The following is a 14,113-nucleotide window of genomic DNA, read 5'->3' on the forward strand; positions in this document are numbered from 1 at the left end:
TCCACTTGGATAGAGTCAGGCAGTGCATTGGTTAGTCCAAGGATATAGCCAGCCTTCCTCACAATTTTATTTCCCAGTGTAAATGAATCATTTTCATTTTATTTTTTTGAAAACAGGGCCTCATTTGTATAAAAGAAAGTCTTATAATTTGGTATTTATCTTAAGCATAAACTGGGAGAATTTTTTTCTGCTTTTGTGAAGTAAAATATTTTAAAATTTAGATCATCTAAAAGTGTATAAAGCACAAAGTGAAAATTTTCCACAATCCTACTTACCATACCCCCAATAAGCCAGGATTAATGGTTGGTTCAATATAAATACACATGCACACATATACCTACTAACAATTCACCTATCAGGTTTATTCTTCCTTCAAGTAAAAGCTGAAGAATTGCTATGCCCACAATATCTATAATCATACATTTCCCTCTACTGTTTTCAAAGTATTTTTAAAAGAAAATCACAAATTGTGAAAATGTAGTTTCCTCCCATTATATTAAAACCCAAGAACAAGTATCCCTGCATTTCTAAATGAAATGATGTAATCCTAGGAAGAGTAACAAGTTCTCCTTCATTCTTAGCCCTTATGTCTCACCTCTTCTCCCAGGACATGGTTTTGGCAATTAGAGCTACTAAAAAAGGAAAGGGAATTTTCTGCCACCCACTTCTAAATTAAATGTTTCACTTCTAAGTTAAATTGTTTAAACAATCTCTCCTTGTGAAATTTTTTAACGAGTTTTCTAAATGCCTATTCATATAAGAAGCTTATCTTTCTTAAAATTACCTTAAATGTGCACTATTTAGAACAACTGTAGACGGTTAAGCCTGAGAGTTTTTCTGCTAATCTTAGCCTTAGCAAGTGTTTAGAGCACAGAGAAGGAGCTATAAATCTGATAGAAATGGAAAGGCTGAGGCCCAAGGTCCTAGCCCAGGGTGAACATGGTATATCTACATTTCAAGGACACACCCCAAACCCCAAGCAAAGAAAACGTGCTGGGGGGAGCTAGAGAGACGGAAGAAGTTCTGAGATGGTTACTGAGTAGAGCTTTAAAACGTTCACCCATTGGGTGGGGACTGGGTGGGGGAAGCACTAGCGGGGCGGTGAGGGATAAAAGACTACAAATTGAGTACAGTGTATACTGCTCTGGTGATGGGTGCACCAAAATCTCACAATTACCACTAAAGAACTTAACTCTGTAACCAAATGTCACGTGTTTCCCAAAAATCTATGGAAATAAAAAAAATTTTTAATGAGAGTTTTAATCCTTAGCACAGCAGAATTACATCCTCTATACAACAAAATTAATTTCTGGAAAAAATCAAGTAAAACAACAGTAATAACAGTTTCTCTTTCAGAAAAGAAATGCAGACAGTGAAAATATTAAACTTTGTTCTAGTAAAATTATTACATTACAAAAAAAGGAAAGTGTGGTTTAATGCTTTTTAATTACAATGACGTATTTTTGTTTCTGTTTCGTGTAAAAGGTAAAAGCTTGTAACCTGGCACCTATACATCGGTTGGTCACAGTAATGAATAATAGCATTACAGTTTGATGATAATTATAAAACGCTAACATGTTAAAAACATTCCAACTGCAGACCGGGCACAGTGGCTCATGTCTGTAATCCCAGCACTTTGGGAGGCCAAGGCCAGTGGATCACAAGGTCAGGACATCGAGACCATCTGGCTAACACGGTGGAACCCCGTCTCTACTAAAAATACGAAAAAAAATTAGCCGGGCGAGTCTGAGGCAGGAGAATGGCGTGAACCCGGGAGGCGGAGCTTGCAGTGAGCCGAGATTGTGTCACTGCACTCCAGCCTGGGCGACAGACAAGAGTGAGACTCCGTCTCTAAAAAAAAAAAAAAAAAAAATCCAATTGTAAAGATTTTATTCAAATTCAGTACAATATTTCATCGATAAATGAAAATTCGCACTTGCCAATCAAATGCATTCACTTCGTAGTTTGAAAAACAAAAAAAAGTTCACTCGTTGGGAAGAAATGGGTATTCTTCCTTAGCTGCATCACCCAAATTAAAGACAAGGCAGGGAAATTGGAATTATGCACTAAGACATAGTCTTACGCTAAAGGGAATGTCCTAAAATAATTTCAGATATTATTCCTTTGCTGCATATAAAAGCTGCACTTTTGACCAAAGAGTATTGTTCAGAAACCAGTGCATGTAATACTTACACTTTTGCTAGCTCCATTGATATTTGTTCCAAAGAGCACCCCTTTGTCTCAGGTATAAACATAACAACAAAAAGCAGGGATGCTAGACTCATGATTGTATATATAAAGCACACCCATGGCAGGCCAATAAGATCTATAAAGGACAAAAGAAATTGATTATAAATGTGTTTTGTGTAGCTTTGATCCCATTTGTGAACAGCCACTTAGGGCATACATAATACCATATGTATTTTCAAACATGCCAGCAGTATCCAGGAAAATAGCAATCACAAATTTAAAATGTAGCCAGCTCTGAAAGTGTTACTTTTACAGACTACCTTAGCTTTCTCTGATGAAGTAAATAGCAGTCTTGTAACTATCACAATTTACACCCAATCTCATCTTCTTGGTGGGCATGTCTTTCTGTTTCAAAATGGCAATGTGTCTTTATTAATATAAAAAAGCACATGCAAAAAAGGAACCTCAAATAACATGGACATATGATGTAGAAGGTAAAATCTCTCTTCTCCCCCTCTTCAGTTCCCCTCTTGGGAATCGCCATGGTAGCAGTTTAGTTTCTGTTTGGTGGACAATTTTTTCCTCCTCTTACTATCATTCCCAATGGTGGACATTTTTAATGACATTTGTACAGATGGATTTTTCTTGGAATGAGCTCACCCTTCTTTGCTCTGATTTGAATAAATCATTTCATGCTGGCAATATTTCATCATTTTAATAGCTTACAGTGTATTTGTAATGCTTCTTCCTGGGTTCAGAGAAAAAAGTGATCATGGATCCAGTAAAAGGCATCAACTTGCCAAGATGCATCACAAGAAGCAGGATCCTCAAGATTCTGATGACTCTCATCTGCAAACCTAGTTTTTCCTCTGACCCCTTCCAGCCAAAGATACAGTCCTTTTGTAGTCAAGGACCAAGTCAAGGCACCTTCAGTGGTGAGCAGTGGCCCCCAATGCATTTGAGTCTGCCATTTGCATTGTGGTGGCCCCTGACTCAGCAGCAGAAGGTCTAGTGTGGCAAGGAGTAGTTGGAAAGAAGATGGCTCTTTCTGAACATAGGCTCAAACCAACTACAAACAAGATTTTACAAATAGCGTTTAACAGCTGCTGCAGCCACAAACCACAGTTGGTCAGGCAGGAAAACTGACTGAGCAGTTGTGTACTGAGGCAGTGTTTGTAAATGCAGCGTGAAAGAATGGAAGCATAGGAACCACTTGTCGGTGAGTTGTGCTGAGGTTGGGAGAAGCAGGAAGGAGGAACAGCACTGCAGTTCTTTTGGCAATTTTAATTAAATTCCTGTCTCTCTGTGCTTTTCTAGCTGGCACAGGGTATTGCCCAAGTGATTGCTTAATAAAGTCCTTGTAGAATTGGGTTTCCTTCCTTCTCTGGAACATAAAACCAGAATATAGAAATTGTCAAAATCCCAAAGGTTGTCTCATCAAATTGTCCCCAGTTTTGTTTGAGCACTTTGAGTAACAGGGAGCTCACCATTTCACGAAGCCTCTTATTGCCCTGTGAAATAGCTGCATCTGCTAAAAAGTTATTCCTTGCTTAGATCCTAAATCTGCCTTTCAGAGGCTGTGCTTTGTCCTCTGGAAGGACACACATTGATTCAGCTCTCCCCACCCCTTCTCCATGGCAGCCATTCAAATATTTGCATGCACCTCAGCCCTTCTCTGAGAAGCCCCTTGTCCAAGTCAAACATCCTGAACTCTTCAACCATTCTTCCCACAGCATAGGTTACTGCCCTCGCCATTCAGGTCACTCTCCTTCAGTGAACACACTGCAATTTTTAAATGGCTCTCTCAAGATATTTTACTCAGAGCTGAATGCAATACTACAATTGTGTCATGACCACTGCAGAGTACATTTATCTATCTGGAACATTCTGCTTTTATTGATACAGCTGAAATTGCATAAAAATGTTGGTATTTAAGGGCTTGCTGCCAAGTGGAACCTCACGTCTTTTAGATCCCTCTATCCCACACTTGGAAAACTGATTTTTGAAAATAAGTAGGAAATGTCAAGCATTCCAATTAAATGTCATCTAAAGGTTTTAGATCATTCTAGGCTTTTTTTGGTAAGTGGATCTGTTTTCCTAACATTTGTTCTAAAGGCCGGTACAGAACTTCTAAAGCTTCACTGGCTCCTCCAGTGTATTAGCTATCACCCTCCCAGAGATGCGTGCCGTCTTTTCCATCCCTCAATTCCATTTTTTCTTTTACATTTTTCTTTCTCCACATCAAATAGCAGATGGAGGGTATGTGTGTGTTGTGTACATGTGTGCACATGTGAAGGTGGAGGGCACGTGTCTGTGTATGTGATCTGAGTAGGACCAGTTTCTTTGTTTCCTTTAATCTTGAACTATTTCTCAAAAGGTAGGATAGAAACATTTGAAAATGTTATATAAAAACCCAAACCATGCTTAAATGGTAACTCCAAAGGTTAATTTCCAAAAGTGGATGTACTAAATATATATGCATGTATGAGTGTGTATATGTGTATATATGTGTTTATATATATGCACATGTTTTGAGCAAACATCCACTTTCGAAAATTGCATCTATAAAGACAATATATATGAAATGAAGAAATTGAGTTATTTGTTTCACAGAATTTCCCACGGTCTGGATTTTCTTGCTTGTAGTCATGCTGCGTGTTCCTCATCTATATATTAAATAAAGAGAAACTGACTCGTTGGTCAGTTTTGGTGGATACTGGGGAACTGCCACATTATTTTGAAAACTAGAAAATAAAGTTTCAAGCACGTGTTTTACCTTTCTTATATGATCCACACTTCAGGGTAGCCAAATAGCTAATGAGAAGAAATTTCTCTTTAGAGAGGCATTTCAGATAAAACTGGAGAAGGAATGATATAATGGGTAGGTCTGGGAAATGCTCATCAAAGGAGGCCAACGTGACAAACAGCAAGACATCCAGACCTCATGTACCTCCTGTCGGCAGTTCACACAGCAGCAGCTGCCACAGAGTTCACCAACAAATGACATGTAAATCTCCTCAAGCCTCTCTCTTTTTTTAAAAAAATAAATTTAGGCTTTATTTATTTATTTTAGCTCTATCATTCTTTGTAATCCCCAAAGTGTTTCCCTTCTTACTGTGCCCATGTTTACAAGTTGGAGTTAGGAAAACAAGGCAAATGCTTCTGTTTCTGATTTGATCCCTAATATTGGGTTATTTTATTGTAATATATAAATCTAATTGATGGGGCTGCTGAATGGAACAGACAAACAGCAATGTTTTGTTTTGTTTCTAACATTTTTTTATGCCTTGCCTTATTTCCAACATAGGGATCCTCAAATTTTCTATACAACGCGGTTGAATTTCAGGCTTCAGTGAAAGTAACAATGAGCCTGACCTTATCGAATCTCCCTGCCAGGCGCAGTGGCTCACGCCTGGAATCCCAGCACTTTGGGAGGCTGAGGCGGGTGGATCATGAGGTCAGGAGTTCGAGACCAGCCTGGTCAACAAAGTGAAATCCTATCTCTATTAAAAATACAAAACAATTAGCCAGGCTTAGTGACACGCACCTATAGTCCCAGCTACTTGGGAGGCCGAAGCAGGAGAATCCCTTGAACCCGGGAGGTGGAGGTTGTGGTGAGTCAAAATCGCACCACTGCACTCCAGCCTAGGCAAGAGAGTGAGACCCTTGACTCCGTCTCAAAAACAAACAAAAAATAAAAAAGAATCTCCCTTCTGCTGCTCTCTATCATTAAATTTGATGAGATTCCCCTTGAAAATAAAAGTTCGTTGTCATTACAAGCAATTCTGCCTGACACCTAAACATGATTTTTGTTATTGTGGATTGGTTTCCCTTTCTCCTCAAGCCTCTATCTAAATCTAATAGCAATTTACAAGAAACATAAACGACAGAGGAAGGCTAGGTATGGTGGCTCATGCCTGTAATCCCAGCACTTTGGGAAGCTGAGGAGGGTGGATCACTTGGAGTTTAAAACCAGCCTGGCCAACATGGTGAAACCCCTGTCTCTACTAAAAAAACAAAAATTAGCTGAGTGTGATGCTGTGCGCCTGTAATCCCAGCTGCTCCAGAGGCTGAGGCAAAAGAACCATTTGAACCCGGGGGCCGGAGGTTGCAGTGAGCTGAGATCATGCCACTGCACTCCAGCCTGGGCAACAGAGAGAGACTGTCTAAAAAAAAAAAAAAAAAAAAAAAAAAAAAAAAAAAAAAAAAAAACAGAAAGGGACACGTGACATGACTATAATCAACAAAATTCAAACTGGAAAATTCTATGAAATGAATCACTTGTTTTTTAATAGATTTTTAATTTCTTTAGAAATATAAGGTACAGTTGGAGTGAGGAGATGGAGACAAAACCTACAAATTATGACACATTTCAGCGACTTGTAAGTTACGTATTTGGGTCATGATTTAAATCACGTATAAAAAACAATTATAGGACAATTAGAACGTGAACACAGACTGGGTATTCGATACTAAGGGATGATTATTTATATTTTTAAGTGTGATAATGGCATTGTAGCTATATTTTTGAATGTCTTTTAAAGGTCTATGCTGAAATTTTACAGACAAAACAACACTACATATGGGATGTGGCTCAAAATAATTGGGTAGGGGGAAGAGCAGGTGGAGTTAAAATAGATTTAGATTGAAAACTGTGTAAATTGGGTCATGGGTACTTCAGGGTCATGGCCGTTCTCCTTCTAAGTGTGTTTGAAAATTTTCACGAAAAAGTGATCTTTAGGTGGGTGTGATTCCCGAACATCTGTCCTATGAGGACCAAAGACATTCGAGGAAAACAAAGACTTCTTACCGGTTACAGTCAAAAATGTCAGCGAGATGAGAAGATTGATGCCCCAGTTCATGCTAGAAGTTAAGGCCATGGCTCGTCCTCTGATCCCACCAGGAAAGATCTCGCTGAGCACCAGCCAGGGCACTAGAAGAAAGGGAAGAGTGGGTGGCGGACAGCACACTTAGCGAAAACCCATTGAATCTGAGTGCCGCACCCGGATCTCTCCCTGCCCTCATCCTGCCGGCATTTGTGGTTGGGAAGCAGGGCCATTTCCTACCTCAGCAGGACAGGACAGTAAAGGGACATGCTGCCTCCTCACCTCCAGCCAAGGAAGAAAGGACTCACAGAAACATTAGGGGAGCTGGACCATGGTCCCCACACACAGGGCGAGGGGCATGAAGTGCTGGTATCTGACACAGGCCCAAGAAATGCAAACCGCAGGGCAGAGGCGGGGGCCACCTGCCTGGCAGCAACAAGACAGCCAGCTCAGGACATCTGCCAAGCACAGGAGCCTCAGTGCCAGAGCCCAGGTGTACCTGCTGTAGGACTGGGCTGTTTCCTTGTCTCTCTCCCCCTGACCTTGGAGGAGTCAGAAATCACAGCTAATGAGTGGGTAGGAAATGGAGCCAGGAGAGCAAGAGGAAGCCGGCTACTCTCCCTTCTCCGACTTGGGCGTCCTGGCCTGAAGCAAGCTGGGTGGAGAGAAGTTCTAAATTAAATAGAGTTACAAGATTTGATTATTTTACCAGACTGGACATTTGCATTTCTAGAAGGAGAGTCTTATTGGCACCAAAATTCATCAGAGGACTTTTTATTATCTGAGAGTGACAGGGAACATTATGGGGCTTGGCTGATGGGATCAGACAGGGCAATAAAGGAGCAAATTAACTTATCTTCTGCTCACAGCCTATCAAACCCAGTTTGCCTAATGAAAAACAGCCAGGAGTTCTTACTGTGGGCTTTTACAAACATTTTTACAACCTCATCTCATTTGATCCTCACAAACCCCAGCAAGGTAGGAACTATTACGTTGCCTCTTTTATTGAAGAGGAAATGGAGGCTTAGAAGAGTTAACTTGCCCAGGTCACAGAGCACGTAAGTGACAAAGGTGGCATTATCCCTAGTAGTCTCTGGAATTCATGCTTTTTTTTTTTTTATCACTGTGCTTTCTTGATAGTGGCTCAATAAATATTTATTAATTAATAAATAAATGTAGAGTGTAAGCATCTTTGATTCAGTGGAAAGAAGGCCTTTGGCGCTACCCCAGCTCAGGCTCACTGTTGGCTGATTCACTGTGTTTTTGAAAATTAGCACTGATATATCAACCAACGACTTAATTTTACCCCAGAAGAGGAGATGGGAAGAAGAAACGAGAAGCCAGGGAGAGGCCGCTCTGGCCAGTAACCACATGGGCTGCCTATGCCAGAATCCAGCAGTCAGTCATGCCTCTAACTTAAAAATTGTCTCTCCTGACAAGATTACACCCTGTAGAAATAACATCTGCTGGGTGTAAATTTGCTGCTTTAAAGGAAGAAAAAACTAAATTTGATTGTAGAAGACTGGAAAAATCTATTTTTTCTTATCTTCTCCAAGTGAATCTATACAGGGTTACCTTTCATGCATGGAAGATAATTATAATAAAAAGTAGTATAATTATTATTATTGTTCTTATTAGTGAGGAATTCAAAACTAGGAAACCCCATGTCTGCCACACTCTTACCTCACCTCTCTTCCCCTACCCCTATCCATGCTAAAAGACCTTCACTAGATTCTTGCAGATTATATCCTTGGTGGAATCGCTTTACTTTTAATGAGACCAGTTTAGTGCTCAGGTAACCCTGTCTTGAGCTTTGCAAGACTGAAGATCCAGCTCTGAGTAGACTGATATCTGCATAATTCTGGTGAAGCCTTTGTAATGAAGACCAGTCCTCGGACAAATGCAAGATAAAATTATATAAATCCAAATTTTAAGCTAAATAATATATGCCACGGACCAACCTCCCTATACCCTTTCCTGGCATGAGTATTCGACGCTGGCCAGGTGAAGCTGAGGGTCCCTACAATCATTTGCTTTAAAAGCCATGAGGAGGAGGTGGGGTAAAGGGCACTCTCATTTTCTTTTAGTAGAGGAGATAGCTCAGGGTTTCTTGTTCCAACTTCCATCCTCACCTCATCACCTTTCAAACCTCCTTCTTCCCCTCCCCATCTTTCATCATGGTAGCCATGGAATTACTTAGTGAGGTTTGGGGAGAATCATTGCTAGGCTCATCAGAACCATCTTGGCCTCAAATGAAAATGAGTTGATCCTGCTGTGATAGAAAGTGGACCTCGCCAACAAGAAGATGGGACAGTTGCACAAAACACCAGTTGTATATGCTCAGTCTGAACTGCCAGGGGCTTGTCTAGAAAAACTCGAGATCCACATTGCAAGCCTGTCCTAGACATTCATTCAATATAACAGCTAAGCCAAGTCCTCCAGTAGTTTCACCAGTCAGCAAGCAGTGAGTTGAATATTGAAACAGAGACTTCCCTCAGTCTCTGTTCAAAAGGAAACTTGTCAAGCAAGCCCTACACCTGATGCTTCCAAAAATAACTATATTGTTGCTGAAAGAGTCTACTTCTTTTTTGATTGAATGAAGGAATTAAAGAATTGATGGCTTGGTTTATCTAATACTGACAAACTGGATGTCACAAAAATTGACAAATGTTTTGACAAGGATAGTTCAACCTCCCAATGTGGAGCCTGTCAAGTTAAAAATAAGAATACTGAGCCAGTCACAGTGACTCACACCTGTAATCCCAGCACTTTGGGAGGCTGAGGTGAGAGGATTGCTTGAGCTCAGTAGTTAGAGACCAGCAACATAGCGAAACCTTGTCTCTACTTAAAATAATAATAAAATTAAATTAAATTAAAAAGCCAGGCGTGGTGGCACATGCCCATAGTCCCAACTACTTGGGAGGCTGAGGCAGGAGGATCATATGAGCCCAGGAGATCAAGGCTGCCCTGAGCTATGATCATACCACTGCACTCCAGCCTGAGCAGCAGAGTAAGACCTTGTCCCTCACCCCAAAAAAGAAAGAATATTATTTAAACAATGATTCCAGATTGTAGAATCACAGGTTTTCAGCTCCAGAGAGAGGGAAATATAAATCTGAAAGTATCATGTGCAGCAAGATAGACTCACTGAAAGGGTCAGAGTCTTTCCATGACCTAGAAGCAAGACAGTGCCAGAATCTCACCAGCCTTGATGTTCTCTGGAAAGATGCTGTCAATACCTAAAGCAGAAGCAGTGAAGAAACTCAGTTTCAGCTCATAAGTAAGGACTGAAACACTTATTCATTCATAGAGGTATGAATCACTACTTGGGGATTTAGTGTGTTTATGTTTATAGTAACAGGTGGGAGTTTTCTTAAAATCACGAATTCCTTTTCCCAATGAGATGGCCCAATTTCTCCCCAAGGAAAATTAAATTATTGCCACAGGGGAGGGCTCCCTTTCACTACCACAGCAAAGAAGTAGTGGCTCTCTCTGGGTATATTCTTTATTTCCTACCCCGATGACAGGCCAAAAGGGGATGCACATTGTCCTATTTGCGCATCAGGAATCCACAGAGCACTCATAACAGAGACACAGTGAACTCTTCTACAGTGAGCGCAGTCACTGGAGTTCAGCAGACACTAAAATGATTCTCCTTGATTCCTATTACTCCACTTTCAATCCCATCATTTCAGGACTGCCTCAGCAATTCATAACCTTATAAATGTCAAGGTCCACACGAATCTTGAAGGTCTTGTCTATGTTGCAATGATGGAGGAAGTTTTGGATTTGTGGGGGGCGGAGGAGTGGTGATTGTTTACAAATAGGAAACTCATATTTCACATGGTATTAAATCATCAGGGCTGCCTATCAGAACTTGCCTGATGCAGATGAAATCCATAGACGGAGTGCTTATGGCTACACAGAATGTCATAAAAAGATCATGAAGGGCAAGTACATTGAAGTCTCTCTGTGTCCGGTTGAGGACATGGACTTGGATTAATAAGGGTATTCAATGAAAATGGCAGCCCTGCCACTTGTGTGTTTCACCCTCCTACCTATTTCAGGTTCCTGCCCCAGTTAATTCCCACAGAAACTGTCATTTAACCTTTTATGCCTTTAGATTTAAATTCTGCAGCTCTCCAGGCATACTTTCTGTTTGGCTTGAGTCCTTCCTAAACCACCTGGCATGCTAGCCCAGGGTTTGAAAGGCTCACAGAGGTCTTGAAAGTCTTGCCAGAGAACCAACAATTTGGAGGAAGCTCTACATTCAGGCTGCAGAGTTTTCAACAATTTGATTTGCAAAGGAGCCATGCCCTATGCTTCGTAGGAATGAAAAATCCTTGGTTTTTATTGCCTTTGTAAGTGGCACACCTACCTCTCTGACTGCAAAGGAGTAATTAAAATGTGAATTTGAGAGGGACTGTGCCCATCCCTTCCAACCAGATGTTTAAAATCTGGCCTCATAAGTTGCCGAAGTGGAAAAATTGGGTTCTTTAAAAATAAGTATACTATCGGGTGTGATGGCTCTCTGCTGTAATCCTGGCACTTTGGGAGGTTGAGGCAAGTGGATCGCTTGAGCCCAGGAGTTTGAGACCAGCCTGGGCAACATGGTGAAACCTCGTCTCTATAAAAAAAATACAAAAATTAGCCAAGTGTGGTGATGCGTGCCTGTAGTCTCAGCTACCTAGGAGGCTGAGACAGGAAGATCGAAGCTGCAGTGAGTGATCTTTTAATTTTAAAATCAAATTAAAAATATGATCTTAAATTGAAATTTCTTTTATTTAAGAGCTTCTAAGAGTTTGTCTGAATTAAGTTATTAACCAGAGATCAAGGCTGCAGTGAGCTGTGATCATGCCACTGCACTCCAGCCCAGGCATTAGAGTGATACCCTGTCTCAAAAAAAAAAAAAAAAAATAGGCCAGGGGAGGTGGCTCATGTTTGTAATTCCAGCGCTTTGGGAGCCTGAGGTGGGCGGATCACCTAAGCTCAGGAGTTTGAGACCAGCCTGGCCAGCATTGTGAAACCCCATCTCTACTAAAAATACAAAAAATTAGACAAGCGTGGTAGACAAGCCTGTAGTCCCCACTACTGTGGAATCCCGCTAAGGCAGGAGAATCACTTGAGCCCTTGAGGTGGAAGTTGCAGTGAGCCGAGATCACACCACTGTACTCCAGCCTGGGAGACAGAGCTAGGCTGTCTCCCCCAAAATAAATAAATAATAAATAAATAAATAAACCCCACTATAGGATACCATCCCCAACATTGGCAGTGATGTGGTTGCTTTAATTTCTTTTTCTATTTTGTATTCTCAGTCTCCCTGAGTCATATCCACTCATGGCCTTTTGTAAAAGAAATACTTTTTCAAGAATATTATCTTGGATTACTTAAATTACAAACTAAAAACGGCAATTAAATAAAGGCTCAATGTTCTCTAATCTTTCTGCCTAAAGATTTCTAGTCAAAACCAACTGAAATGATTTTTCAAAAAAATATACAAAGGGAAATTGGACTAAATGGAATAACCCTCAATAATGAATGCTAGAGTCAAAAATGGAACTCTTTTGTGAGCAGGCACCAATTGGGGATAAGAGAGAACTATGGCAGTGATCTTCAGACTCTTGCTTGAGCGGCCTGGAATTTTAAAAACTATTTTCTTTAATTTATAAGCCAACAGCTAACATTTTTTCACCATAAATTTAAATAATAGCAAAGGATGCAATTTGTATTGTATTTAAATTCTAACATTTAACGTAGAATAGTTATATTACTCTTTTAAATGTTTCCTGTGGAATTCAAATACCATACCTATTTGATAGCCATTGTCATCCATTTAAAAAATTTTAGGAACAGGCCAGTGCAGTGGCTTACTCCTACAATTCCAGTGCTTTGGGAGGCTGAGGCAGGAGGATATCTTGAGACCAGGAGTTTGAGACAAGCCTGGGCAACATAACTAGACTCTCTCTCTACAAAAAAATTTTAAAAATATAGCCAGGAAGAGTGGTGCATGCCTGTAGTCCTAGCTACTCAGGGGATAAAGGCAGGAGGATGGCTTGAACCCAGAAGTTTGAGGATGCAGTGAGCTGTGATCAGTCACACCATTACACTCCAGCCTAGGCAACAGAGCAAGACCCTGTCTCTTAGAAAGTAAATAAATAAATAAATAGTATAGGAACAAGGTATTTAATAGAAAGTTTACATTGTTTCTTTTTCACTTGAACTTAGTATTTTACTCTACTGTACTGCATTTTTAATCTGGAAAGTCTTTTATTGATCATCCCATCATACATCTCTCAAAAAAACTATGACCTTAGGTTGGGCATAGTGGCTCACGCCTGTAATCCTAGCTACTTGGGAGGCTGAGGCACAAAAATTGCTTGAACCCAGGAGGTGGAGGTTGCAGTGAGCCGAGATTGCATCATTGCATTCCAACCTGGGTGACAAGAGTGAAACTCTGTCTCAAACAATAATATTAATAATAATAATAATTTTTAAAAATATGACCTTAAATTGAAATCTTTTTATTTACTCTAAGAGCTTCTAAGAATTTGTCTGAATTAAACTATTAACATAATAATTACTATAAATGGATCAAAATTGTAAAAATATCTTACATATTTTAGAAATGGTTATTAAACAGGAAAAATGAAAATGTATTAGAAATACCTCTCAATTAGATGGATGGGGAGTTTTTTTCTTTATTTTGTATCTGTGGTTGAATGTCACCTATTTCTAGAATAATATGATACATTTCTACTTTTTAAATGGATGAAAATTATTGTTCTCAAGAATAATTAAAATATGGGGAGTTGAAAATTTTTTGTAATAGGAATGTCAATTATTTAAGTAATAGAAGTTTTATGTAATAATATAGTGCTGATAACTTGATTAGATGATCCTGTATTATTTGTTGAAAGCAAATTATCAGAAATATCTTGACTTATAACATGATGATTATCTAAGCTTTAGACTCATTTTTGAACACCTACACCAATTTTTCCAGTTGTCTTTTAGATTAGCATTCTCAGGTTTTACAATTTTGAATATGTGTCAAAATAATATTTCTAATAGTAACAAGTGTGCTTTCTTTTAAGTGG

At 39.8% G+C, this 14,113-nt stretch overlaps 1 protein-coding gene across 3 annotated transcripts in view; it reads right to left on the bottom strand.

Annotated features, from left to right (window-relative positions):
- Positions 1–14,113, bottom strand: part of SLC2A12 (solute carrier family 2 member 12) — a 64,913-nt gene that overhangs the window by 11,794 nt on the left and 39,006 nt on the right. For all 3 annotated transcript variants that reach the window (XM_017875466.1, XM_017875464.1, XM_017875465.1), the window contains 2 exons: positions 7,001–7,123; positions 2,194–2,326 (listed from right to left, as the gene is read on the bottom strand). In XM_017875466.1, coding sequence (XP_017730955.1) covers positions 2,194–2,326; positions 7,001–7,123 — 256 coding nt within the window. The remainder of the gene's footprint in view (positions 1–2,193; positions 2,327–7,000; positions 7,124–14,113) is intronic.

Source organism: Rhinopithecus bieti, unplaced genomic scaffold, assembly GCF_001698545.2.
Source record: "Rhinopithecus bieti isolate Rb0 unplaced genomic scaffold, ASM169854v2 scaffold_9615, whole genome shotgun sequence".
Taxonomy (NCBI): Eukaryota; Metazoa; Chordata; class Mammalia; order Primates; family Cercopithecidae; genus Rhinopithecus; species Rhinopithecus bieti.